We start from the raw sequence: 26,986 nt of genomic DNA, 5'->3' as shown, positions 1-26,986 counted from the left end.
CTTTAGCATGAACTGTGGGTAGTGATGTTGTGTGTTTCCTAACACCTCCGGCAGTGAGCCAGGCTGTGAGTGACTGTGTCTAAACACCACTTTCCCTGAGGACTGGAAGATGTTCGAATCAGGTTTGTCATTGAGTGTGTTCTGTGTGCTTAGAATTGAGAAAGGAGATGAAGTGCCAGGTAGGATGGGAATGGGCGATATCGTGGAAGCCAAGTGTGAGTTTGCAAGGCAAGGACCTTGGCAAAGACAGTCCTAGAGAGAGAGGTGTTAGGGAACTCGGGGGCATAGCAAAGGAAGATCTGGTTTCAAAGAGGATACAGACAGAGAAGGTTAAGTCTAGGAAGTTGAATCTTAGAATTGTATGGTGGAATATCTGTGGGTGTCTGTAGGAGGAAAAATGGATTAAAATGTTTTCACTTGACAGCGTTCTGAAAATCTAAAAGGTATGGTTATTGCCTTCAGGGATATATTTAGTATTTTGACCACTGCTTCCTGGACACAAGCAAAAGAAAACAGTGACATGGCTATACTCCTAGAAAAGCAAAGAAGTCACTGTGTCTCAAACAATGTAGTTCCTTTGAGCAATAAGCTTATTTGGAACAAATAGATTACAAAGTCCCTCTAATGAAGAGCCTCTGATTGTGTTAAGTTGAATCTACAGATCAACCTGGAGAGAACTGCCAAGAACACTAATGAAGACAGGGAGGTACTGGTATAAAGACAGATAATAGATCAATGGAACAGAATAGAGAGTTCATTAGTAGGAAGCAAAATCCCCAAACTTTTATTCTTAACTACTACTATATTCTGCATTTTGCAAGGATCCTTCAATTCTCACAAGATCACTATGAGACAGATAGTAATATCCTAATTTAAAGATAGATGAGAATTGGAGCTTATCTAGAATAGATTGAGTGGAGCATCATTTGTGGTATATCATTTGAGAAGCAGTGGGAATATTGCCAAATTTCCAGGTAACTCCCCCACCAAAGGGACTTCTGTTATACTCTACATCGTATCAGTTATCAAATGACAAGCTATTAAAATCTGTCTTCTTAGACTGTAAGCTTCTTGAGAGCAGAAACTTATGTGATAAAGGCTTTTCCCCCCAAATCTCTAGTGTTTAGCATAATACCTTGATATATTATGTTAGATTAAGCTATGTTATACTAAAGAATAAACCTTGACAACTTAGTGAGGTAACACATAAATATTTATTCCTCCCTCATACAATATCAACTGATCTCCAGGGCTACTTTTTTCTGAATGGCGTTTTGGGAATCCAAGTGGCCTTTCTCTTACAGCTCTGTCTTCTTGAGGATGGAGGATCACTGTAGAGGAGGAAACAAAGCTGGATGGTCACATACCAGCTCTTCAATCCTTGGCCTAGAATTAACACCTGCTATTCCCACTCCCAGCTCATTGGCCAGAAGAACTAGACATAGAGCCGTGCCTGTATTTAAGCAGCAGGGAACTGTTAAGCACATGGGGAGCAGTATATGCCTCTGCCATCCTGGCTGGGAGTGTGTGTCCATAAACCTTCTTGGGTAAACTAATGAGTAAATCTGACAGAGGGTTTAAATTATACTATGACAGAAATACTCAAATCCTGAAGCAGCTTTCCACTTCCAGAGCCTCAGATGAAATCACAGATGTCATCAACAGGAGGAATAATGAACATGGAGTTGCCTTTATTGACAACCTAGTCTATACAAGGCACTGTTTTAGAAATTTCAAAGGGGCCATAGTGCTTAGTCCTCATGGTGGCTCTATGGGATGGATGTTAACATTCTCCTTTAATAAATAAATTTTGCACGGAACCGTGGTGAGCAAGTAATAGAGCTGAGATTTCAGGCTATGTTTGCCAAGTGCCAAAGTTTGTGATATACTCTATCTTCTCTACTCCACTGACTCCCTCAGTCATAGTTCCTTGGGCACAGTCGATCGATGGAAAACAATGGCCTTCAGAAACACAATCTGGGTAGTTGCCATAGACAGAGATGCCAGGAGGAAGGCAAAGAGAGAAAAACTGCACTTCATAGCTGGGCTCTTCCATCCCCAACTGCTCTGGTCTTTCTCCTCTCCTCCTGCTACCACCCAGTGATTGCCACTGTGAGATATAGGTACACCTGTAAGACCTGAAGTCACTAGTGGACAGAGTGGAGGGCAGAGCCTGTTTTGGAGCTTTGTGTGGATGCTGATGTCTGTTTTGCACATTCTATCCTTGTTGAGCAGATAAAGAGGCAGGGGCAGTGATCTCACAGTATCACATAGAGCTCCTTTCCCAATAGCCTGGATTTTATGGGAATTGACCAAGCTTACTTTATGCAGCTCTCTGACCATTCAGAACAGAGACTTAAATATCTCCTTCATACCGCTAACACTCTATACTAGTTCAAAGACATTGGAAACAAGTCAGAAGGATTCCAGGTCAGGCTTCGCCATTTCTGTTGCATGAGCTTGGATAACTCACATGGATTCTCCGAGCTTTAGTATTTTCATCTATAACATGGGGCTCATACATAAGTCTCTGAATGCCCGCTGGATTGTTGTAAGCACCAAATGGAATAGCATATAGAAGAGTGCCCTGTAGACTGTTAAGACTGATTTAAACATAAGAGGTTATTTTTTAGTGATTTGCTGAATAATGAAGATTTTTTCTGATTGAGTTATGATTTTTTTTGAGGGAAGAAAGCAAAGTTGCATATGTCCATGACATTTTAATCCTCTAAAGTCTGTGCCAACTCTGTCATTCCATAAACCACACTTGTCTGTGCCCATTTTCTTCTTTCTATGGTGCTTCAGAGCCAGGCCACTGGAATCGTGACACATTACTAGATATGTAATATTGAACAAAGTATTTTAACCTCCTGAACTTCAGGTTTCTCACCCGTGAAATGGGGATGATAATATTTGTGTTGAACATTTCAACAAGGATTAAAACAGTCATGCATGTAAAGCAATTTACACAGTGCATGGCACATCATGAAGCACTTGATAGATGGTTGCAATATTGTTGTCATTATTATTACTCAGATTAAGGAGCCATCATGCTGTCTCCAAGGTTCTTTGCATAATCAAATTATTCCACTGTTTGAAATAATAAGAAAATCCTCAATCTTTCAAAACACTATATAAACATTTGGATCAATGTCTCCCAGTATGCCCTAAACTATTTTCAACACCCTATGGGCAGCACACAGTTTACAACATGGCTGGGTTCCAACACTCTACTTGGAGGGCATTTGTTTGAAACTCAGAACAGATTTTCCCATAGAAAGAATGCTATTAAAATAGCAGTTGGATTCCCAGGTGACTGAAAATACCCACTTGATTCACAAAATAGCAGAAGATCTGGCATATTTGCAATGCAAATTAACGTGAAACAATGTTATTGTATTGCTGGTCATTAACCAAAACTGAAAACTAAGAAAATTGTGTAATAAATCATTTAAAAAATTTCTTGTATATGCAGCTGATGAAGAAAACCAGGCTTAATTAGAGGAAGAGAGAATTGAGTGGAAATGTAAGTAAGAAATGTTAAGATGTCTTTGAGGGTACTTTCAAAGGTTTTTGAAGTTCTTAGCTAGGTCTAATGTGCCTTCAAAATTGTTTCACTTTGTTCTTCTTGACACAAGGGACTACATAGCACAATTATTTTTGGTTTGCAAATGAAAAAGGAAAGGAGATGGGAGAGATTAGGAAAAGAGAAGAAGGGGTGAGAAAGATTTCCCTGAGAAGGCACTCAATAGTTTGGAGAAATTGAGAAAGGAGGAAGAGGCACATCTATGTAGTAAAATGGATTTCAATTACCTGGTCTGACAGCAGGAAAAACAGGTGGCATGACAGACCGTATCCTCTTGTAAAAGGGAATGGTGACAAGATTGGTCAAGTAGTTATTCACTGAAACCATAAGGTGGTGCCATGGGACCAGAAAAGTTCATGAAAAGAAAGCCCTCCAGGCTGGGGAGGAGGAGCAAAGGCAGGCTTGAGCATCCAGCTGTTTGGTGTTGGCAAATATGTCTAAATATTGTGCTGGTTCCCTGTTCTATACTTTATTGCCATGAAGTAAATGTTGAATTCGAATGTTCATATGAACTAATCTAAATAGCTCCTTGTATTTATGGGCCAAGAAAGCACAGAATACGAGTACTTGAAGGACCTCAGCTCAGCTTTTAATTTCAGGTGGCTTCAAATCTATCATGGATTAAGCTGAAATATACAAAAATGTATATTTTCTCAAACGAGGACACTGAGACTTGGAGAGAAGACATGTAGCCTGCCACTGTTCAAATAACAAATAAGTGTTAGTAACTATCTCCCTTGAAGCAGCCTGCCTCTCAGGCTGCCACATGCACAACTCCACTGACTGGATGAAGCAAAAGTTTATTCTATACCTCCAACTTCAAGTGGGGCTCCTTTTGCTGGCATGACTAAGCAGGGTCAGAAGGAGTAGAGGTGAAGGTGGAATGATAAAATCTAGTGTAGATGAGTTGAATCTCTAGAAATCTTAGGTCTGTGCTGAGAAGCTAATTCTCAAGTAAGGAGAAACTAATTCTAGGTTTTGCCAGGCTATCCACAAGCAATTGCAAGAGTCATATTGTATTTCAGAAAGAACCCTAAATGTGGAGACAGAAGACCTGGGTTCAATTATTAACTGCGCTACCAAACTTGTGCACATCTCTCTGTTTCTCTAGGGTCCCCCTTGGCTCCATCAAGCAAGACTGTTCTCATAGTCTTCCAATCCTCAATAGGCAGGATGTGTGGGAGGCAGGACAGTGGTAGGTAATTGCCTAATTAGGTCACTATAGCTTCAGAGTGAGCATGTCCTTAACATAAACGTGCCCGCCACCACAAACCTCAAAAACTCTTTCAATCCATGACACACAAAGCTCCTAGAGTAAAGCAAAGATATGAGTCACTCCCCTATCATGACTAAAGAAGCTGTTCTGAAGAACTCAAGCATCATACTTCTCATGGTAGAACATGCTTACAGGTCGAGAAGGGAATTTTCATTAGTAGAAAGGAAAAAAGGCTAATGAGAATGGGTGAGGAGTGGCCGTCTAAGGAGGAGAGATTATTATTATACAAATCAGAATAAAACACAAAAAAGGGCCATTATGTTTCAGAAGGCTCCTGCATCCTTGATTCACAATGTGTGAGAGCTCAGAGAAGAAGTTAGAGCTGATTCTGGGCTGACAGCCACGAGGAATTAATCCTTGCCGCATCTTAACTGGACTGGCTCCTTTTACCCTCACTCCCATACAAATGCCATCCTTGATTCCTCAGGTCACTGCAATGTTAGAAACACTTGGTTCCCTTTATACACTGAGGGCTGACCTGCTGTTCCTGGGTATCCAAATTCTTCTTCCTTCCCTCTCCTCCCCATGCTTGGGGCTCATCTGCCTCAGTCACAGGAGCATTTTCCAATGCCATTGATTCATGTCTTCCCTGCACCCAACACTGCCATCTGCACATGGCTCTCCTAGCCTCCATCAGCTCTGCGACCCTTCTCCTCTCCCGTCACCTCTTCATTCTCAGGGTCTCCTCTAGCTTCAGCCTCTCCCCTGACAATGCTGTTGTTGACAATGCTATGGTAATGGCTATATCCTTTGTATCCACTATCCTTGAGGGCAAGACTGATTAAAGCATTTTCAGCCAACTTTGAACAGTCTAATCTCTCAAACTAGGCCCGTAAAATGTAGCCTTGATATTATCTGACATTCCATTGGGAAACTTGGCATAAGTTCCTAAAGAATTAGGCCAGAGGTTCTGGAAGGACACCATCCTATAGCACCAAGCAAGTGTACCTTAAAGTGAGTCATCAGAGGCTGACTTTTCTCCCCCGTTGTATCTCCACAGCCTACCCTGCAATTTTCACACTGAGATTTCCCACAGACTGTGTAGGGGGTTTCCAAACAAATATAAGCTGTGGTAACCCTGAGTTCCTAAAGCAACACCAACATGAATCATATGAATCATACAGAATCTTCAAAGGAAGACAACTTGTTATCTGTCTGGTGTTAAATCAGATTGCAATATTGAAGAAAGCCAAGTCTTCCTTGAAAAGCCTGCCAGCTTCTCTACTTCCTTCCTCCTTCCCTCAGTCAGGGCAGTTTGAACTTCAGATTGTTAGCAACAGGTACTCCTGAATGTCCTTGCCCTTAGATTTCCTCCTCCTTGTCACTGGTCTGCTAATTGTACCTCACTGTTTTCATTATCAGACAAAAAGCCTAAAGAGGTTCAAGGAGCTAAAATGAGCTAAAGTGTCTAGAACAATAGCTGGCAATTGGTCAGTTTGCAGTTTTATTCTTTTCTCCTGGGTCTCTTCTTCTTGGGCAGTAGGAATATAAAAGGAAAAAAGAAAACAACATTGAAATGGAGACAAAATAAAATGGGAATACAAGAAGACAAAATAAAATGAGAATACAAGAAAACCATTAGATTACTTGAATCTTCCCTTTAATTTCTGGTGGCTTCTAGGCTGGTAGGGATCAAATTGAAATAAAGTATATACAAATATATTATGCTAATTTCTTCATTTCCAAATTTAGGAAAAGCTTTGAACAATGAAGTCATCCTTTTCTTTAATTATAAACCTTATATTAAACCTCTAATAAAAATAATAGAGATTTGCATATATTATATTAAAAAATGTATAATTGTATTTTTCGACCTACAAAATTCTCTTAAGTTCAATGTAACAAGTCATTTATGAGAACCAACTATTTTGTTCTTTACCTGAAATTGAAAATAGAGAAAGTCTACCTTTAGAAGCTACCAGGACACACAAGTTCAGAACCATCTCTCATAATAACTTACTACCTGATTGTATTAGTTCATTTGCATACTGCTATGAAGAAATACCTGAGACTGGGTAATTTATAAATTAAAAAAAGGTTTAATGGAGTCTCAGTTCCACATAACTGAAGGGGCCTCACAATTATGGCAGAAGGCAAAGGAGGAACAAAGGCATGTCTTACATGGTGGCAGGCAAGAGCATGTGCAAGGGAATTGCCCTTTATAAGACTATCGGATCTCATGAGACTTATTCACTATCATGAGAACAGCATGGTGAAACCCACCCCCCATGATTCAATTACCTCCCACCGGGCCCCTCCCGTGACATGTGTGGATTATGGGAGCTAAAATTCAAGATGAAGTTTTGTTGGGGACACAGCCAAACCAAATCATTCCACTCCTGGTCCCTCCCAAATCTCATGTCCTCACATTTCAAAACAAATCATACCTTCCCAACAGTCCCTCAAAGTCATAACTAATTTCAGCATTAACTCAAAAATTCACAGTCCAAAGTCTCATCTGAGACAAGGCAAGTCCCTTTTACCTATGAGCCTGTAAAATCAAAAGCAAGTTAGTTACTTCCTGGATACAATGGGGATATAGGCATTGGGTAAATACAGCCATTCCAAATGGGAGAAATTAGACAAATTGAAGGTGCTACGGCCCCATGCAAGCCTAAAATCCAGCAGGACAGTCAAATCTTAAAGCTCCAAAATGATCTCTTTGACTCCATGTCTCATATCCAGGTCACACTGATGCAAGAGGCGGGTTCCCATGGTCTTGGGCCGCTCTGCTTCTGTGGCTTTTCAGGGTACAGCCTCTCTTCTGGCTGCTTTCACAGGCTAGTGTTGAGTGTCTGTGGCTTTTCCAGGTGCATAGTGCAAGTTGTCAGTGTATCTACAATTCTGGAGTCTGGAGGATGATGGCCGTCTTCTCAGAGCTCCCACTAGGCAGTGCCCCAATGGGGATTCTTTTTTTTTTTTTTTTTTTCCCAATGGGGATTCTGTATGAAGGCTCCAACCCTACATTTTGCTCCTGCACTGCCCTAGCAGAGGTTCTCCATGAGGGCTCTGCTTTAAGCAGATTTCTGCCTAGACATCCAAATGCTTCTATACATCCTCTGAAATTTAGGAAAGCTTCGCAAACCTCAGTTCTTGTCTTCTGCACATCCACAGGCCCAACACCATGTGGAAGCTGCCAAGCTTTGGGGCTTGCACCCTCTGAAACTACAATCTGAGCTGTACTTTGGGTTTTAGCCACTGCTGGAACACGGCACCCAGTCCTGAGACTGCACAAAGCAGCAAGGCCCTGGTGCCTTGCACCCTAGGCCTCCAGTCCTATGATGGGAGGGTCTGCAGTGAAGATGTCTGATGTGCCCTGGAGACATTTTCCCCATTGTCTTGGCAATTAACATTTGTTTCCTCATTATGTATGCACATTTCTGCAGCCGGCTTGAATTTCTCCTTAGAAAATTGGTTTTGCTTTTCTATCACCAAATCATCAGGTTGCAAATTTTCCAGACTTTTATTATGCTCTGTTCCCCTTTTAAAAATAAGTTCCAATTCTAAACCATATATTTGTGAATACATAAAACTGAACGCTTTTTACAGCCCCCAAGTCACTTCTTGAATGCTTTGCTGCTTAGAAATTTCTTCTACCAGATACCCTAAATCATCTTTCTCAAGCTCAAAGTTCCACAGATCTCTAGAGAAGGGGCAGAATACTGCCAGTCTCTTTGCTAAAACATAGCAAGAGTCACCATCATTCTAGTTGCCAACAAGTTCCCCATCTCCATTTGAGACCACCTCAGCCTGGACTTCATTGTCCATATTACTATCAAAATTTTAGTCAAAGCCATTCAAGAAGTCTCTAGGAAGTTCCAAACCTTCCCACATCTTCCTGTCTTATTTTAAGCCCTCCAAACTGTTCCAACCTCTGCCTATTATTCAGTTCCAAAGTCACTTCCACATTTTCGGATATCTTTATAGCAGCGTCCCACTACCAGGTACCAACTTACTGTATTAGTCCATTTGCATACTGTAAAAGAAATTCTTGAGACTGGATAATTTATAAAGAAAAACATGTTTAATGGACTCCCAGTTCCACATGGTTGGGGAAGCCTCACAATCATGGTGAAAGGTGAAGGAGGAGCAAAGATATGTTTTAAGTGGCAGCAGGTAAGAGAGCACATGCAGGGAACTGCCCTTTATAAAACCATCAGATCTGCCAGGCATGGTGGCTCATGGCTGTAATCCCAGCACTTTGGGAGGCCAAAGTGGGTGGATCACCTGAGGTCAGGAGTTTGAGAACAGCTTGGCCAACATGATGAAACCCTGTTTCTACTAAAAATACAAAAATGAGCTGGGTGTGGTGGTACATGCCTATAATCCCAGCTACTCGGGAGGCTGAGGCAGAAGAATTGCTTGAACTGGGGAGACAGAAATTACAGTGAGCCGAGACCATACTAAGCTTTACATACATTATAAAAAAGAAAAAAATGCATAATTGTATTTTTAAACCTACAAAATGCTCTTAAATATAACAAGCAATTTATGAGAACCAACTATTTTGTTCTTTACATGAAATTGAAAAATAGAGAATGTCTATCTTTAGAAGCTACCAGAACACACATGAGTCTAGAACAAACTGCACTCGAGTCTGGGCGACAGAGTGAGACTCCATCCCAAAATAAATAATAAGTAAATAAATAAATAAACCCTTCAGATCTCATGAGACTCATTCACTCTCACAAGAACAGCACTGGAAAATCCACTCCCATGATTAAATTACCTCCCACTAGGCCCCTCCCATGACATGTGGGGATCATGGGAGCTACAGTTCAAGAAGAGATTTGGGTGGGGAAACAGCTAAACCATATCACAGATCTTTCACAAGTTATTTTATTTCTGAGGCCTCAGTCTCTTTAAATGCAAAACTCAAAAATTCACAGTCCACTAATACCTTCTCTGTCTTCTTTACAGGGACATTAAGAAAAAGCTGTAGATAGAAAAGAGTCTAAGGAAAAATTAGAAGAGGTATAGAAATGAGATAAAATAGTGTTTGTTATATATAAGATGCTAGGGTTGATTCTTTGTGTCCAAGCAGCTTTCAAATCACATAATTGACACTATTCTAGGCATATGACTCTGCCATAATTGTAAGCATATTTCATCTGGATTAGACACAATCTTTATGCTAGAATTGTGTAGAACAGCATTTCTATGAGTGTGTAATGTATAGGATATGTGGATTTATTGAGATATCAGGAGTTGAAACCTGGTGGAGAATTCTCATCCAATAATGAAGATAAATGACAGGCAGGGGAATGTTAAATTCAAGTAGGGAACACTTGTAAGCAGCAACTCAGTGCCATGTACTATCCTAATGCCTGGGAATACAAAGTGTGTTGGGGATCTCAGGTTCAGTTCTTCATTAGGAAGAACAAATAGTCGAGGCTATGCTTTATTACTGAAAGCAAAATTAGCAATGGGAAAAATGGCTCTTGCAGCAAAATCTGGAGGAAACCAGGTATGAGCTTCCATGAGTCCTCTGCCAGTGGACTCATGTAGGATGCAGTTAATTCCTCCAGCAACAAGATGTGATGTCACATGTAAAATGTTACCTACCTGAGCAGGTCAGTAGAGATTCAATGCCCAGAGTTTCATGTTGGGGGCTGCTCATGTGGTCACCCTCTGCCTAGCCCATACCAAAATTCTAGACTCCCAGAGGAGAACCAAATGTTCATCATAAACCACATTGTTTATACAAACAGTTTACACACAGGGAGGTACTCTTATCAGGGAACACTGGGAACCCTGTTGAAATCCAAGTTCCCAGACACCAACCAAGGTCCAATCTTGCAAGTAGACCTCTGGAAGAATAACATTCCCAGGCTTGGTATGTTAATTCTTTTATGCACACAGAGATATAAATAAGCAATTGTGATATAATTGGTTACTTGCAATGATTAATTCATTTGACTAAGGTTTATTAACCCTTTGAAGGGTGGAGTAAGAATGAGCTAAATTAGATATGGTTGTAGTACTTTGTCAGACTCAACTCCATACCTCAATGTTCTCTCCTCACTCACTGGAAGAGTACTTTTTCTGTAAAAAGTGCTATGACTGGGCTCCAGATTACTCCTCATAGCCTCCATCTAGAGCCCAGTGCACTTCCTGGGGGCTCTGTTTCCTGTCTGTCATATAATTTCTTCCTGCGTAGACCTTTAAGTAAGTGCTAAGGGCTACTTCTCTGTTTGACTTCAACAGAATCCGGCTTGACCAGATTCTGGCTTGACTTGAGGTATCCTCAAGCAAGTTCTGCCCCATCCCTGCTCCAGCCAAGATTCCCAGCACCTCACATCTCATCTGGCCTCTTTATCCCCTTTGTCCATTAGAGGAACTAACCCATTCCTAGTTGAAACCCTAGTTACTGGAAACTATCCTCTTCCTTTAGATAATGACTTAAAAGCCATTCAGTTTCTACCCACAACCTTTGGTTAATTTTCACACGGCTGCCAACTGCCTGGGAGTTGGCTGGAGCTTAGAACTTCACGTTTCTCTGTTTTTCCTTCTGGAATCCTCTCATGCAGGAGCTCTACATGCTGTAACTGAAAGCAGCTAGTGTCTTCAGCATCTCTGCTGCTGCTGCTGTTCCTACTGCCCTGTTTCTACTGGAGAGATTTATTGATTACCCCCAAGCCTGTCCTCTTTTCTCTTTCAGAGGTGTTGTATCAAAAGTAGCAAGCTCTGGGTTTAAGGGCTCAAATTGAAGATGGGAATAAATGGAGGCAACATACATTGTTTCTCAGGTCCCCAAATTAGCAAAAATAGCAAAGAGGTAGATGGTGACCCTTAAGCCTCCTGCTAATATTAAGCAACATGTTCAGCGACCCAGCCAAGAATTACAAAGTAAACTTTCTTTTGTTCTCTCCGCTTTCTGTAATCCACGGCCCCAGCAATTCAAACACTGAGGTTCCTGGGAACTCTCAGATGGTAGCATAAGTTCACCAAGGAATGAAGCTGGTGAGGCAGTGAAGAGCCAGGGCCTAGAAAGCTGGAATGCCATGATGTGGGCACATTGAAAGGCAAGAGGCAGGCATGATCAACCTTGAACTTTAGGCGGATCCCAGGCAGCTGATGGAAGACAAGATGGGGAGTGAATGTGAAGGCAAGATAAAAAAATAATTACAAAAAAAAATTTTTAATGAGGTTTTAAGAGGTGGTGGGGCCTGAACTAGGTCTAAGGTGGTGTGTGTAGAGTAGAGGAGAAAATATGAGAAATACTCAGAAGGCCAAATAATCAGGATTTGGGAATGGGAAAAGGAGAATGGAGGGGTGGACCATTACTCTCTGCCTTCTGGTTTAGGGATCACTGGCTTTGGCAATAACTCCGTTAAGATAAAGAATACAGGGAGACCAATGTTGAATCTAAACAATTTCATACCGTAGCTTCCCTTCATTTTCTTTTCTGCATCTGAAGCGTTCTCACTGGGTTTGGTTTGGTTTTGTTTTCTCCTTGGAAGGTCCAGAAATGTCCTTGGTGTGTCTGACAGACTTTCAGGAACACGCACGAGAGCATCTGTCTAAGTCAACTCGGGATTTTATTGAAGGTGGAGCTGACGACAGTGTCACGCGGGATGAAAACATTGCAGCATTTAAAAGGTTTGGTCTTCTGCAGCCTGTCTATTGTTAGGTTAAGGTGCACTGGTGGAGAGCTCCTTGGACAGTAGTAATCCTGGTTTCTGCCTCCAGAAAACACAGACCACTCAAGACCTAATAATGTGGATGATTTTTTTGTTGTTTTTGTTTGTTGGAAGCAGGGCGGGGAGGGTTATGGGAAGATAGAAAAAGAGAGAATTTCTCTTATAACTAGCATAAGGAAGTCATTCTCCTTCATCTCAGCAACTCTGCAACCTGACAAGATAGAACAAGAGTCTCAGAATGACCAGTTCCCTGGTCAGGGAGGATGGGCCTGCTGGGAGGCCTAGATCTCCTGAGTTCCTAAACTCTGGCTTGGAGAAGAAAATGGAAGACAGGAGAGAACACTCAGGTTTGGAGAAAATACAGAGATCCAAGGAGTCTTAGAGATAAGAGATTGAGTCAGGGGAGAAGAGTTGGTCTGAAAAAGTAGGAGATGGAGCATCGGTCAACCAACATCAGTCCACAGGCAGAGGCTGACCCGCCACTTATTTTTGTATGGTCCCTGAGCTAACGATCGTTTTTCATTTTTGAATGACTAGGGGGTGGGGAGTCAAAAGAAGAATAATTTGTAATACATAAAAATTATATGAAATTCAAATTTTGGTGCCCATAAATAAAGTTTTATTTTAACACATCGATGCTCAGCCATTTACTATTGTTTATGGCTGCTTTTGCACTTCAACAGCAGTGCTGAATACTTGTGACAAAGACCACATGGCCCACAAAGCCTAAAATATTTACTCTCTGGCCCTTTATAGAAAAAGCTTGCTGATTCCTGTGATAGAGAGGTCAGGAGAAAACTGAAAAATGGTATAAAAGGGAGCCTATGTTCTGTATTTTCATACTTAGCACTATACTAAGCACCTTACATCATTTATTTCAGTCTGTCTTCACAAAACTATTAGGAAATTTGGATTATTATTCCTACTTCAGATGAAGTGACTGAGGTTATCTTACTCAAATTTGCACAATTAGAATTTTCAGAAGATTTTTCTAAGTTCGTGTGCAAAAATACTGATATTGTGTAAACAATGAAAACTTTAGACTCCTGAGGCTAAGTAAACATTTATCTAAAAAGCGTGTTTTGCATATTTATTATTTGTAAACTCTCCTACTTTCTTCTAAAGCAGTGTTTAAGTCAAATCTTCAAACTAACTAGCCTTTATCACAAAAGCCTCAATCACTCCCTGGGATTTGTTCTCGTTCAGTGGCCTTTTCTTACTTTCTGGAGACTTGTTCCTAACCTGAGAGGAAAAGAGCCTGGAACTTCTTCCTACCTATTCTTTTCCTTTTAGTCTTTGTTATGATGAACCAAACCATCCAAGTGCTGCAGTGTAGTCAGGGAGGCATGGCTCAAAGACACAGACCTCTGACAGAGCAAAGCAGGTATAGTGTATAGTGTGGACTTGGTGTGCACAGAGTGGTTCAGAGAAGGTTGGGTAATGGGAAATGAGGTGTTGGGAATGGCTTTCTGGAGATGAGCCTTCTTCTGGATCAACACAGGTTACTCAGCTCTCAGCCAACTGAACCAACCAAGGTTCCACAGGACCCAGTCTGGTTTAGACTTGTATCAAGAATCAGGGGGGATCCACCCCAGGCAGCACCTCCCTGCTGCAGAATCATCACACCAACAGAAGATCTCTTTGTTGTCTGGCACAGAATTCGCCTCCGTCCCCGGTACCTGAGAGATGTGTCTGAGGTGGACACCAGAACCACAATCCAAGGGGAGGAGATCAGTGCCCCTATTTGCATCGCACCCACAGGGTTCCACTGCCTTGTCTGGCCTGATGGGGAAATGAGCACAGCAAGAGGTATGAACCGTCCCCACCTCGAGGTTCCCTTCCCAGAGGAGGGATCCCTCAGAGCAGTGGCAGAGTGCTCCAAGATTCTCTCTAGAAGGGCTTTAGGAACACAATCTGGTTAACATTAAGGAAAGCAGGAAAGGGAATGCTTAAAGCTATGTTTGTGTAACCTAAGATTGAGAAAACATTCATTTTCCATAATAAAGAATAGTTAGAGTGCAAGGGGGGTTAATGAATAAGATGAATAAGAAGGTGCTAAAATCCAACCAAGTCATCCCTTAGAAGAGGGATGCTGGCCCTTCAGGCTCACACCATCTGCAGGAAAAGGGACGCTTAATGCAGCCCCAAGGCTAGGCCTCTCTTTGGCCCCTGATGGGCCAGGACTAGGGCTGAATGGCAGTCTCTGAATTTAGGATGAGGAGAGAATCATGACATTAGGTCCTAACACAAGACCCTGGAAGCTGCTGTTGCCCAAATATTCCATTTTCCCTCTCTTCAATTGACCTTGTCATCTTGTTTGACAAAGATTTTCTTGTTGGGTTACATCTCCTTCCCAGTCAACCTGATTCTCATCCCACATCCTCCACCACCACCACCACCAATAATAATAATAATAATAGAAAAGGAGAGATGGGGCTGAAAATGCTCTTGGGACTCCTTCATAATCTTCACTCTAAGTCACATCTGTTTTTGTGAATTTCTCAGGGCTTCCCTGAGGTCTTTTCCTTTGACTCCATGATACAGGAAGCTATGGATTCAAGGATTCTAGAGCTGAATGTGACATCCATCTTGATGGGGTTTAGGGACCAGGTCTAGCTAGGTTGAAACATTAATATCCTATATGAATATGACTAGTTTACTAAGTCGTCATGGTTGAATGTGTTTAGGGGTAGGATGAAAGAATGGGGTATCTCCTGTTGACATGAAAAATTGAAAGTGTTAATTTTTGACTAGCCCAAATTCTCTGCCCATAAGTTATAGTGGGACAGTGACATTAACCTGTTGGAGATTTCATTGTAATGAATAGGGTAGGAAATGGGAAATCTGCCAGTCAGCAGCAGCAGTATGAATGTCATCACCATCAACTTCATTAGCACTGGTATCTATGCAGTACGCCACTTTGCAATGTAAAGAATGCTTCCATAGCTAGTATCTTATTCAGTCTCCCAACAACCCTAAAGAGATGTATTATTTTTCCCCATTTTACAGATAAAGAAAATGAGAGACTCAAGGCCACACAGCAAAGAAGGAGTAGAACTAACGTTCTTCTAATTTCATATGTTATGCTTTTTCCACCATGAAGTTCAGGATTCTCCACTGGAATTACATTCCCTCGTCCTCTGTCCTCTCTAATTCTCTTCTGCTTCATTAAGGAGTTCATAAAAAGCCCAGTTTCCTGTTTGAAGGCTATAACACAACCAGCATGATTCTGGAGATTGCATGACATCTTTAGCTGGAAATATTTTGTTATCGAGTAGAGGGTTTGTAAGACAGGTTATACAGAGGAGAACCCAAACAGCTTTAGGTCTCTCAGTCTCATCAAATTGCCTTCCATCCCTTTCTTACAAGGAAGCAGAATGAAATTAAGTTTTATCTGCATTCATGGGGCAAGATGGCCAGAGGCTACACAGACTCCCAAGGCTTTTTAGCCTAGTCCAGAGGCCTCTGCCCTCCAGCCTGAGTCATGTCCTTTGCTTTGCAGCTGCCCAAGCAGCTGGTATCTGCTACATCACCAGCACATTTGCCAGCTGTAGCCTTGAAGACATTGTTATTGCAGCTCCCGAAGGCCTCCGATGGTTCCAACTCTATGTGCATCCAGACCTGCAGCTGAACAAACAGTTGATCCAGAGGGTAGAATCCCTAGGTTTCAAAGCTTTGGTAATTACTTTGGATGCACCTGTATGTGGCAATAGGCGACATGACATTCGAAACCAATTGAGGAAGAACTTAACACTAACAGATCTTCAATCACCTAAAAAGGTAGGAAAGATACCAAATGCAATGGACAGACATTACAGGAGGCAAATTTCCTTCCCTCTTTTCTCCTTTCCTCCATTCTTTCTTTCCACAACCTGTTATTGAATGCCTGCTCTGTGCCAGACACTGGTGATACAGCAGTTCGAAAAAGCAGATATGGTTCCTGCACCTTAGAGTTTCCAGACAAGCAGACTATAAGACCAAATGTTCTCACCCTTGGAGCTGCCCAACCTGTCACCAGAAGTGTTCTGACCAGAGCTGGATGCTGAGAAATAGGAAAGCCATGGAAAAGATTTTCAAGTGAACAAGGGAGTAAACTAAAAAAGTTCATCTAACATTTTCTACTTTATGACACACTCAGAAAATGCTAATTTTGGTTGGCATACGTAGACAAACTGACTCTCCAAAGGGGATGTTCATGGCCAAGGTGACTGGCCAGACAGTCTAGACAGGCCAGGTTCTATCCTACTGCCTTGAAACTGAGTAATCAATATCTCTGCACACATAGAACTCATTTGTGGAGCACCAGGATGTTATAGCACATTTGTTTGTAATTTCTGAACTAGGTGACTACAAAGGGCACCTTCCCCATTAAAATCCTGCAATTAAATGGCAAGGAGTACCTCAGAGAGAGACAGCCATGATAAAGTGGGAATCCCTGGCTATAGTAGAGATACTAAAGCCAGCCTTTTCACCCAGTGGGCAGCTGTGACATCCAGCCAAGTAACTCAACAGTCCTCATTAATCACAGATTGGCCTTGAGGTGCTCCAAAATCCTTATTCAAATTCCGGAAGCACATTGAGATTTATAAATATTTGATGTACATGGTGAGCCAAGAGTAAATATTGGGTAATAACTGATTTGGTATTGCTTAGTTCTTATCCTGGGTATGTCTCAACCATAACATATCACATTGACCTATAAATGCTTTTGCTTATCCATCTCATATACTAAACTCTGAATTTTTTTAAAGTAGAAACTTTGTCTTATTTGTCTTTTTGTCACCAGATCCTAGCACAATTATTGAGCAGCAACATGATTCATGGTCAATGATAAGCAATTGAAGTAGAAATTCTTTTATACTAATTTTGTTAGAAAAAGGAGCTAGAAATATTGTTGGGTGTTGTTGCTCCTTTTTCTTTTTGTTTCTTTGTTGTTTGTTTGTTTGTTTGTTTGTTTTTGAGACAAGGTCTCACTCTATCGGCCAGGCTAGTATGTGGTGGCGCCATCACTACTCACTGCAGTCTAGAGCTCCCGAGCCCAAGTGATCCTCCCACTTTAGCCTCCCGAGTAGCTGGGACTACAGGCATGCACCACTATTTTTTTTTTTTAGAGGAGCAGAAGCAGGGTCTCTCTGTGTTGCCCATGCTGGTCTCAAACTCCTGGGCTCAAGAGAGATCCTTCCACCTCAGCCCCACAAAGTGCTGGGATTACAGGCAAGAGCCACCATGCCCAGCACTGTTCTTCTTCCTTCCAGTTTATAAATGGCAGCTCTCCAAATGTGTCTCATCTTTGGAATGCATCAAATATCCTTGTGAGAGTTCAGGACTAAGTTCCCTTTTTATTTCCTATAGGGAAATTCAATACCTTATTTCCAGATGACTCCTATCAGCACTTCTCTCTGCTGGAATGATCTCTCCTGGTTTCAGAGCATAACTCGATTGCCCATCATCCTTAAAGGGATTCTGACAAAAGAGGATGCAGAGTTAGCTGTGAAGCACAAGGTCCAGGGCATCATTGTTTCCAACCATGGTGGGAGGCAGCTTGATGAGGTTCTCGCTTCAGTAAGTAGGATTACTTCCATTACTTCCGAGAAGGGTGTGTTTGTGAGTGCTGTGTGTGTATGCGTGAGTGTGTCCACATCAAGGGACTCTGTGCAATCTGAGCATATTTCACTCCTCCATACCACATGTGTTGGTATGTAGCTGTGAATTTTAAGGACTGTTAATTATTAGTAGTAGACTACTGTGTGCTAGGCTGTTTTTTCAAACTTTACATATAGCATCTCTAAGTCTCATGCCAATGCTGCAAGATGGGTATTATCCCTGTTTTGCCAATGGGGATTCTGTAGTTTAGTGATGTTAAGTAACTTGTCTTTAGTTCACATAGATAATAAATAGTTAATATGGAATTTCATTAGACAGATGTTCTAAAGTAAACACCTTTCATGGCAAAACTCTAAAAACACCCTAATGAGTCTTTTGCTAAAATCTACAAAAGTCCATAATTTTTTCCCTTAACTCATAAACTTATGTCCATTATAGATGAAGTTTGAGGGCAAGAAAGTGAGGGAAAGGAAGGCAGGGAAAGAATCTTTACGTGGGAATTTGTTGTTGATTTGTTTTCATTGAGTTATATTTTTTCAAATGTTCTGTTGCTGCTTGACTTGTTTTAAGAAAGAGAAATGAGATTTTTTTCCTCTTCAGTTTCATTGACACTTACATAAATAAAACATGTTCACTGCAGATACATTAGAAAATATGCATAAGCAAAAGATAAAAATTAACACTAATTTTTTTTTTTTTTTTGAGACGGTGTCTCGCTCTGTCACCCAGGCTGGAGTGCGGTGGCCGGATCTCAGCTCACTGCAAGCTCCGCCTCCCGGGTTTATGCCATTCTCCTGCCTCAGCCTCCCAAGTAGCTGAGACTACAGGCGCCCGCCACCACGCCCAGCTAGTTTTTTGTATTTTTTAGTAGAGACGAGGTTCCACCGGGTTAGCCACGATGGTCTTGATCTCCTGACCTCGTGATCCACTCATCTCAGCCTCCCGAAGTGCTGGGATTACAGGCTTGAGCCACCGTGCCTGGCCCAATTAACACTAATTTTATCACTATCACTAACATCAATATTTTGGTCATTGTTAACATCTTCTTAATGCAAATACAACTTTTTGTGTTTAAGAAAAGTATAAATACTATTTTGTTATATTTTTCTTTTACTTAGCATTATATTAAGAGCAACTTTTTGTTTCAGTATATATGCTCCTCTTATTTTTAATGGTATGTAGTATGAACAGACAACTATATAACCGACATCCATTGGAGAACATCTGTATTGCCTCTAATCTTTGCCTATTTTAAACAACACATCAGTGATTGAATCCATAGCACATTCTCAAGTACTTCTTTAAGATAAATTCCAGGAATTAGAAATTTGCACTAGCTGGTTGGTACATTCCAAGGCACGTGATGCTGGGAAGCCTAAGAGCCAGCCACTCACCTCCTCCTCTGCACCAGCTCTAACTGGTAGAGGCAGAGGAATGGCAAGCCCACATGGAGAGCAGGGGCCACTCTTCACTGTGGCTCTCTGGTAAGAGTTGAACTGAAGTGGTCGGGCCTCCTACTTTCCATCCCCTCTGTTGACCTGCAACCTTAGGAGAAAGTGGTTGGGCAGAGCACACACTGAGCTCTCTCACCCAATCCCTGCCAGGATGCCTACAAGCCATCCAGTATTTAGCAAAACAGAGAAAGCAAAAGAGTATGGCATGCCCTGAGTCATCCCAACTATGCCTAAATAGGAACAGAAGGCAATGAAGAGCCATCACCAACAAGCAGCAAACAGTAGAATATAGGCTTTTGAAAGAAAACTAATAAAATACATCATACAATAGGTGTCAGGCTCTCATTAATCAACTTAGCTGGTCTTGTTCCTTTGGAAGAACTGAGTAATGAGTAGAGAAAGAGGAAGACTAATTCTCCCATTGTGCTTCCCCACTAGAGAATGAGTATTGGCTAAGGCAGGGGCCAGGGAGAGGAGAATTTCTCCTATCTTATTCTGCTGATCAACTTGTTATTCTCGCAAGCCATTTGGCTTCACATCCAAGCCCAACATCACTCAGAGACAGCACCAATATCATTGTGAGCCTAGTGAGGGTTTTGCTTCAGATGAAACCTGACTCTACACTTGTGTAACCCTACCTCACTCACCTCACCTTAATCCTGGCCCAAGATCTATTTATTTATAAAAACAAACTTCCAGCTCACAGGTCAGAGTTTGTCATTTGGTTTTTAAAAACATTGTATTCAAATATCATTTGTGTGAGTTTTTTTTTTTAATTTACTTCCATAGGTTATTAAGGAACAGGTGGTATCTGTTACATGAGTAAGTTCTTTAGTGGTGATTTGTGAGATTTTGGTGCAACCATCACCTGAGCAGTATACACTGCACCCTATTTGTAATCTTTTATTCCTCACCCCCTTCACACCCTTTCTCCCTTAGTCCCCAAGGTACATTGTGTCACTCTTATGCCTTTGCATCCTCATAGCTTAGCTCCCACTTATGAGTGAGAACATATGATGTTTGGTTTTCCATTCCTGAGTTACTTCACTTAGAATAACAATCTCCAACCTCATCCAGGTTGCTGCAAATGCCATTAATTCATTCCTTCTTATTATGGCTGAGTATTATTTCATTATCTATCTATCTCTCTCTCTCTCTCTCTCTCTCTCTATATATATATATATATACATCACAGTTTCTTTTCTTTTCTTTCTCTTTTTTTTTTTTTTTTGAGATGGAATCTCACTGTGTCTCCCAGGCTGGAGTGCAGTGGCGCAATCTTGGCTCACTGGAAACTCCGCCTCCCAGGTTCACGCCATTCTCCTGCCTCAGCCACCAGAGTAGCTGGGACTACAGGCACCTGCCACCACACCCGGCTAATTTTATTATTATTATTATTATTTGTATTTTTAGTAGAGATGGGGTTTCACTGTGTTAGCCAGGATGGTCTCGATCTCCTGACCTTGTGATCCACCCGCCTCAGCCTCCCAAAGTGCTGGAATTACAGGCATGAGCCACCACACCCAGCCCATACCACAGTTTCTTTATCCACTCATTGACTGATGGGCATTTGGGTTGATTCTACATTTTTGCAATTGTTAATTCTACTGCTATAAACATGTGTGCAAGTATATTTTTCATATAATGACTTCTTTTCCTCTGGGTAGATAGCCAGTAGTGGGATTGCTGGATCAAATGGTAGTTCTACTTTTAGTTCTATAAGGAATCTCCACAGTGTTTTCCATAGTAGTTGTACTAGCTTACATTCCCACCGGCAGTGTGAAAGTGTTCCCTGTCCACTGCATCCACATGAACATCTATTATTTTTTGATTTTTTGATTATGGCCATTCTTCTAGGAGTAAGGAGGTATTGCATTATAGTTTTGATTTGCATTTCCCTAATCATTACTGATGTTGAGCACTTTTTCAAAGGTTTGTTGGCTATTTGTATATTTTCTTTTGAGAATTATCTCTTCGTGTCCTTAGCTCACTTTTTGATGAGATTTTTTGTTTTGTTTTTTTCTTGTTGTTTGAGTTCCTCATAGATTCTGGATGTTAGACTTCTGTCAGATGTATAGATTGTGAAGGTTTTCTTCCACTCTGTGGGTTGTCTGTTTACTCTGCAGACTGTTCATTTGCCATACAAAAGCTCCTTAGTTTAATTAAGTGCCTGCTATTTATCTTTGTTTTTATAGTACTTACTTTTGGGTTCTTGGTCATAAAATCCTTGCCTAAGCCAATATCCAGAAGGGTTTTTCCTGTTATATTCTAGAATTTTAATAGTTTCAGATCTTAGAATTAAGTCCTTGATCCATCTTGAGTTGATTTTTGTATAAGGTGAGACATGATGATTCAGTTTCATTCTCCTACATGTGGCTAGCCAATTATCCCAGCACCATTTGTTAAATATAGTATCTTTTCCCCACGTTATGTTTTTGTTTGCTTCACCAAAGATCAGTTGGCTGTAAGTATTTGGGTTTATTTCTGGGTTCTCTCTTCTGTTCCATTGGTCTATGTGCCTATTTTTATACCAGTACCATGCAGTTTTGGTGACTATTAGTAACAAGAGAGAATTCATGTCCAAATAAAAGACATTTTTATAGTCCCAGCGTGGCATTATTTGGATTTTTTCTTTTTTTTCTTTTTTTCTTTTTTTTTTTTTGAGTTAGAGTTTCACTCTTGTCACCCATGCTGGAGGGCAATGACGCAGTCTCAGCTCACTACAACCTCCGCCTCCCAGGTTCAAGCAATTCTCCTGCCTCAGCCTCTCAAGTAGCTGGGATTACAGGCACCGGCCACCACGCCTGGCTATTTGTATTTTTAGTTGAGATGGGGTTTCACCATGTTGGCCAGGTGGGTCTCAAATTCCTGACCTCAGGTGGTTCACCTGCCTCAGCCTCTCAAAGTGCTGGGATTATAAGCATGAGTCACTGTGCCCAACTGGAATATTTTTATGATGTCGTGAAAGAAAAACATGTTCGTACAAACTCTTCTAGTGAGCCATACTATGCAGTGGAGTTGATAATAATTGTGAAATAAAACAGGGAGTGAATTTCACCTTAGGGTGCAGTGAGGCTTTAGAGTTAATTTTTAATAGAACAGAACAGGACATTCATTAGAGTCTTCTGGGGACAACAGCTGACTTATCCTTTCCCCTGGTCCCAGGAGGAAGTACGAGGACAATGTTAGATATGAAACCTCATAGAGGTGGGAACTTTTCTCAAAATCCTCACCTTTTATAGCACTGGCAACATCCTGCAGGGAGTGGGACACTGACCTCAGGCACAGACTCTAAGGGGGTACCAAAAACTCAGATACTATAGTTCGAAATCAGATGATCTCGAAGTTTCTCATAGAAGTTCCCACCTCTTTCACAACAGTATAAAAATATTCCAAATAATACCATGCTGGGACTATAAAAATACCTCTTATTAGAATGTGAATTCTCTCTAGTTATTACATGTAAGTTCCAAACATATTCAATTCCACCCCCTCACCTATAAATTATAGAAAATTATTTCCTCACTAGTTTCTTATGCTGTTCAGTCTTGGCCAAAGGATCCCATTCAGATAGAATGCTGATGGATTCCTTTGGCAGCAGATGGCCTCATAGGTCCCAGTTTTGACTCCTCTTCTCAGGCTATCCCTCAGAGAAGCACAGACAGAACCCCGAGGGAGTTCCAGAACTCCCTCCCCAAGGATCTTCCCCCTTGATCCATAAGGGGCCTGCTGTCACTCCTCTTTACAGACTTGTAGGTGCCTAGAAGCAAAGATTGGCCTGGGGCACCTTGTGTGGTCAAGGCCTATTGGCCTGCTCCCTGGAATTGAAGAGGCGACATAAGAGACAAAGCTCCTTAGAAAAATCAGGCCAAGGTGATAAGATGTTTTCATTGTGTCTATCAAAGTCTCAAAATTTAGTTTTACCATGTTGTACTTTAGTCCTATCTCATTTTCTCAGATACGCCATGAGGGAGTCAGGGACAAGTTGGCCAAATGGTGCATGAGAAATAGTGTGCAGCCCAGTTTCCCAAGTCAGGCTGCAATCCAGACATGCAGGCCATGGCCGAGTATACTTGTCTTGCCAAAAAGACTTAGTGCCTTCACAGTGGAGAGCCTTTCTATTTTTGCCACCCTAGAAACAGAGACAGTAGAAGAAAATCAAAAGTCAAACTGTTGTTTGAAAAGAAGAAAGTTAAAGTGAACATTATAAATGGAAAATGCCCCTTTTGGGATGGAAAGAGCAACCAAGCACTTCTTCCAATCTGTAAGAAAGTTAAGGGGGTTAGAGAGAAGCTAGACTGGAGTCAAAGCAGAAAGTCAAGGCAGGAGGGCCTCAGGAATGTGACTGCCGCTGCAGTTGAACAGCACCGGCAGCCTCAAGCATGGGAGGGGAAGAAATTGTCAAGGGCATCTCCTCACCTTGATTTGCCTGTTCGTATGCCAGGAAGACCAAGTCTGAGAGTCAAAATAGAAAGCCCTCCAGGCCATGTGTATCTCCTTTTCAGATTGATGCTTTGACAGAAGTGGTGGCTGCTGTAAAGGGGAAAATTGAAGTCTACCTTGATGGCGGGGTCCGAACTGGCAATGATGTGCTGAAGGCTCTGGCCCTTGGGGCTAGGTGCATTTTTCTTGGGAGACCAATCCTATGGGGTCTTGCCTACAAGGTGAGAGTGGCAAAGCGAACCAGCAAGAAGATACAGAGCTTCTCATTCATTTCTGTGCTTTCCTGTGGTTCATTTTCCAAGCTTAGCCCTTTTCAAAATGATTCCTAAAGGATAGTTACACCTAAGCTGCATCTCCATGCTTCCTCTGAAGCCTATTGCAAAATGTTCAATAGCTCTCATCCCCTATCTTTGTCTCTGTCCTTTCCTTTATTCCCAAGGTAATTCTTACTTCACAGATATTTCCCATCTTTCCCATCATAGCTCTGACTACATCTAGAATTTATATTCAGTGGATGGTCAGAATGTTCCTTTATGTCTCTTTGTGTCTCTGTCTGTCTGCCTCGGGAGCAGGGTGAACATGGTGTTAAGGAAGTTTTGAACATTTTAACAAATGAGTTCCACACTTCCATGGCCCTTACAGGTAAGTTAAAAACATTTTTTTCCCCTGATTTGGAACTTAAAGCAGGATGGCTAAAGAATAGGAATAGCAGTCCTTCCCTCTAGCTGACCCTTTCCTGACATGGTAGCTGTCCAAAACATAGGACAGGCAGGCAACATTAAAGACAAAGATTAAGCAGTATTCTCTGCCCAGTGGAAACCAGAGCTCTCCTCAAGATCACTGTCAGTTCTGGGGAGTGTCACCTCTGGCTCTGAATTCTTGCTTCTGTTGAATTCATTCTATTTATGGACTGTTGACATATCCCATGCCTGCTGCTTCTGTCCACTCCAATCAACCCAGGCATGAAACTCAACTCTTTCTATGCTTCTATTTCTAGGAAAAGACCCTCTCATTCATATATTTTTGTGAATAATACATTTTGCCACAGTTATGGTGCATACATCATAAATATGGAAAGAACTCCCAGTTAAACATTATGCAGCCTGTTATTGAATTCTTTCAGCCTTCTTATGACCAGGGACTTCTCATTGCCTACTCAAGCCCACAACTCCCCAGCCCCATAACATCATGCCAGCTTCTCTTTCTCCCTCCCTTTAGTTATCTGGAGTTACTCTCTTCAATCCTTATGTCCAATCTGAGCTACAGTCATAATTTTACATATTAATTAATATCTTCTTCTAAAGAAGAGTCTTTTCCTTTGACAGAACTTTCCTTTAGAAGGCAATTGTTACGTGGAATACTCACCCCATCTCTTTTGATATCTGTGTGTCATATTCCTCCCTAACAGATACTTCCTATATCCCTGAGCCTTATCAAAACCAAGATAAAGATCAAAGACATCTATTGCACACAAAAGTTGATTTAGAAAATGCTAAAATAGGGTTTTTACATGTTTACCCTGACATTTTGACATAGCTGTGTTCAGAGATGACATGGGCTCAGGTTCACAGAATAATTCCCAATGCAAACAGAATTACATTATTCATTCTGTATGTAAACCATTTATAAGAGTGAGCACAAAGATCAAGTCAGACTTGTTCCCCTTCATCACCCCGTACCCATGATGAGGCGAATTGCTGGTATTTGAGAGAAATGAGCTTGTTTTTTTTTTGTTTGTTTGTTTTTGTTTGTTTTTGTTTTTTTGAGGTGGAGTCTTGCTCTGTCGCCCAGGCTGGAGTGCAGTGGCCGGATCTCAGCTCACTGCAAGCTCCGCCTCCCGGGTTCTCGCCATTTTCCTGTCTCAGCCTCCCAAGTAGCTGGGACTACAGGCGCCCGCCACCTCGCCCGGCTAGTTTTTTGTATTTTTAGTAGAGACGGGGTTTCACTGTGTTCACCAGGATGGTCTCGATCTCCTGACCTTGTGATCCACCGGTCTCGGCCTCCCAAAGTGCTGGGATTACAGGCTTGAGCCACCGCGCCCGGCGAGAGAAATGAGCTTGTAACCACATTGTTCTTTTAGGCTGCCGGTCGGTTGCTGAGATCAATCGAAACTTGATCCAATTTTCCAGGCTGTAAGAACAAAAGGCCAATAACCAGATTGCTGAGGTTGCCCACAGGAGGATCACAAACTCACAGCATGGTGTGTGATGCTGTCCTGCCTGGACCCCATCCTGTCTGGAGGCTCATGTCCCATATTTCCCATATTTCCAATCCCTCCACCCCTGTGCTTCAGGCCCTCCAAAGCCCTGTGTTCCCCAAATGTTCCATACCCTTCTTTGTATCACTGACTATTATATGTTGCTTTCTTGCCTAAAATCTTCCTCTGAAATAAAAGATCTCAAAAGGACAGATCATTAATGACTGGAACCACTTGTGGGTTATATTTTTTGCATACTCTATGCAACTCTATGAAATGACTATTTAACTTTGTACTCTGGACAGAGGAGCTGTGTATACAAGGCATTTTCCCGACAAAAACATACTCCTATCTAAAGAAATAGGGAAATAGTTAAGGACGTAGGCTTTGGAGCCACACAGATACGGATTTGACAGTCAAGACTAACGCAAGCTATGTGACTTGGGCAAGTTTTCTGATCTCTCTGTGTTTCTGAGTCCTGGTCTGTAAAATGGGGATTATACTCCCTCAGTCAGTAGGTTGGGAAAAAGTTTGAGTACGATGATGTATTTGAAGTTCATAACACAATGGTTAGCACATAGTTAATGAGTGTATATATATATACTCATATATATATACACTCATAATGAGTGTATGTATATATACTCATACTTACTGAGTGTATATATATATACTCATACGTAATGAGTGTATGTATATATACTCATACTTAATGAGTATATATATATCTATATACACTCATTACGTATGAGTGTATATATATATATATTTATTGCTTGGAAA

General features: G+C 41.5%; 1 protein-coding gene across 5 annotated transcripts; it reads left to right on the top strand.

The window, feature by feature from the left end:
- Positions 1-26,433, top strand: HAO2 (hydroxyacid oxidase 2). 5 transcript variants are annotated; one of them, XM_033197645.1, is made up of 8 exons: positions 1-122; positions 12,326-12,464; positions 14,163-14,314; positions 16,008-16,285; positions 17,858-18,067; positions 24,069-24,227; positions 24,579-24,648; positions 26,136-26,433. In XM_033197645.1, the coding sequence occupies exons 1-8, from the start codon at positions 110-112 to the stop codon at positions 26,378-26,380; spliced, it is 1,266 nt and encodes a 421-aa protein (XP_033053536.1). In that variant the 5' UTR covers positions 1-109; the 3' UTR covers positions 26,381-26,433. The 5 variants fall into 5 exon arrangements, with proteins under 5 accessions (XP_033053536.1, XP_033053539.1, XP_033053535.1 ...); XM_033197648.1 differs by having other exon boundaries at positions 26,087-26,433; XM_033197644.1 differs by lacking the exon at positions 1-122 and adding an exon at positions 11,759-11,970.
- Positions 26,434-26,986: the final 553 nt, after the last annotated feature.

The sequence above is a fragment of the Trachypithecus francoisi genome, unplaced genomic scaffold (genome assembly GCF_009764315.1).
Source record: "Trachypithecus francoisi isolate TF-2019V2 unplaced genomic scaffold, Tfra_2.0 Lachesis_group5, whole genome shotgun sequence".
Classification (NCBI taxonomy): Eukaryota; Metazoa; Chordata; class Mammalia; order Primates; family Cercopithecidae; genus Trachypithecus; species Trachypithecus francoisi.
The sequence above is the reverse complement of the archived record's forward strand: the minus strand, read 5'-3'. Positions and strand labels throughout refer to the sequence as shown.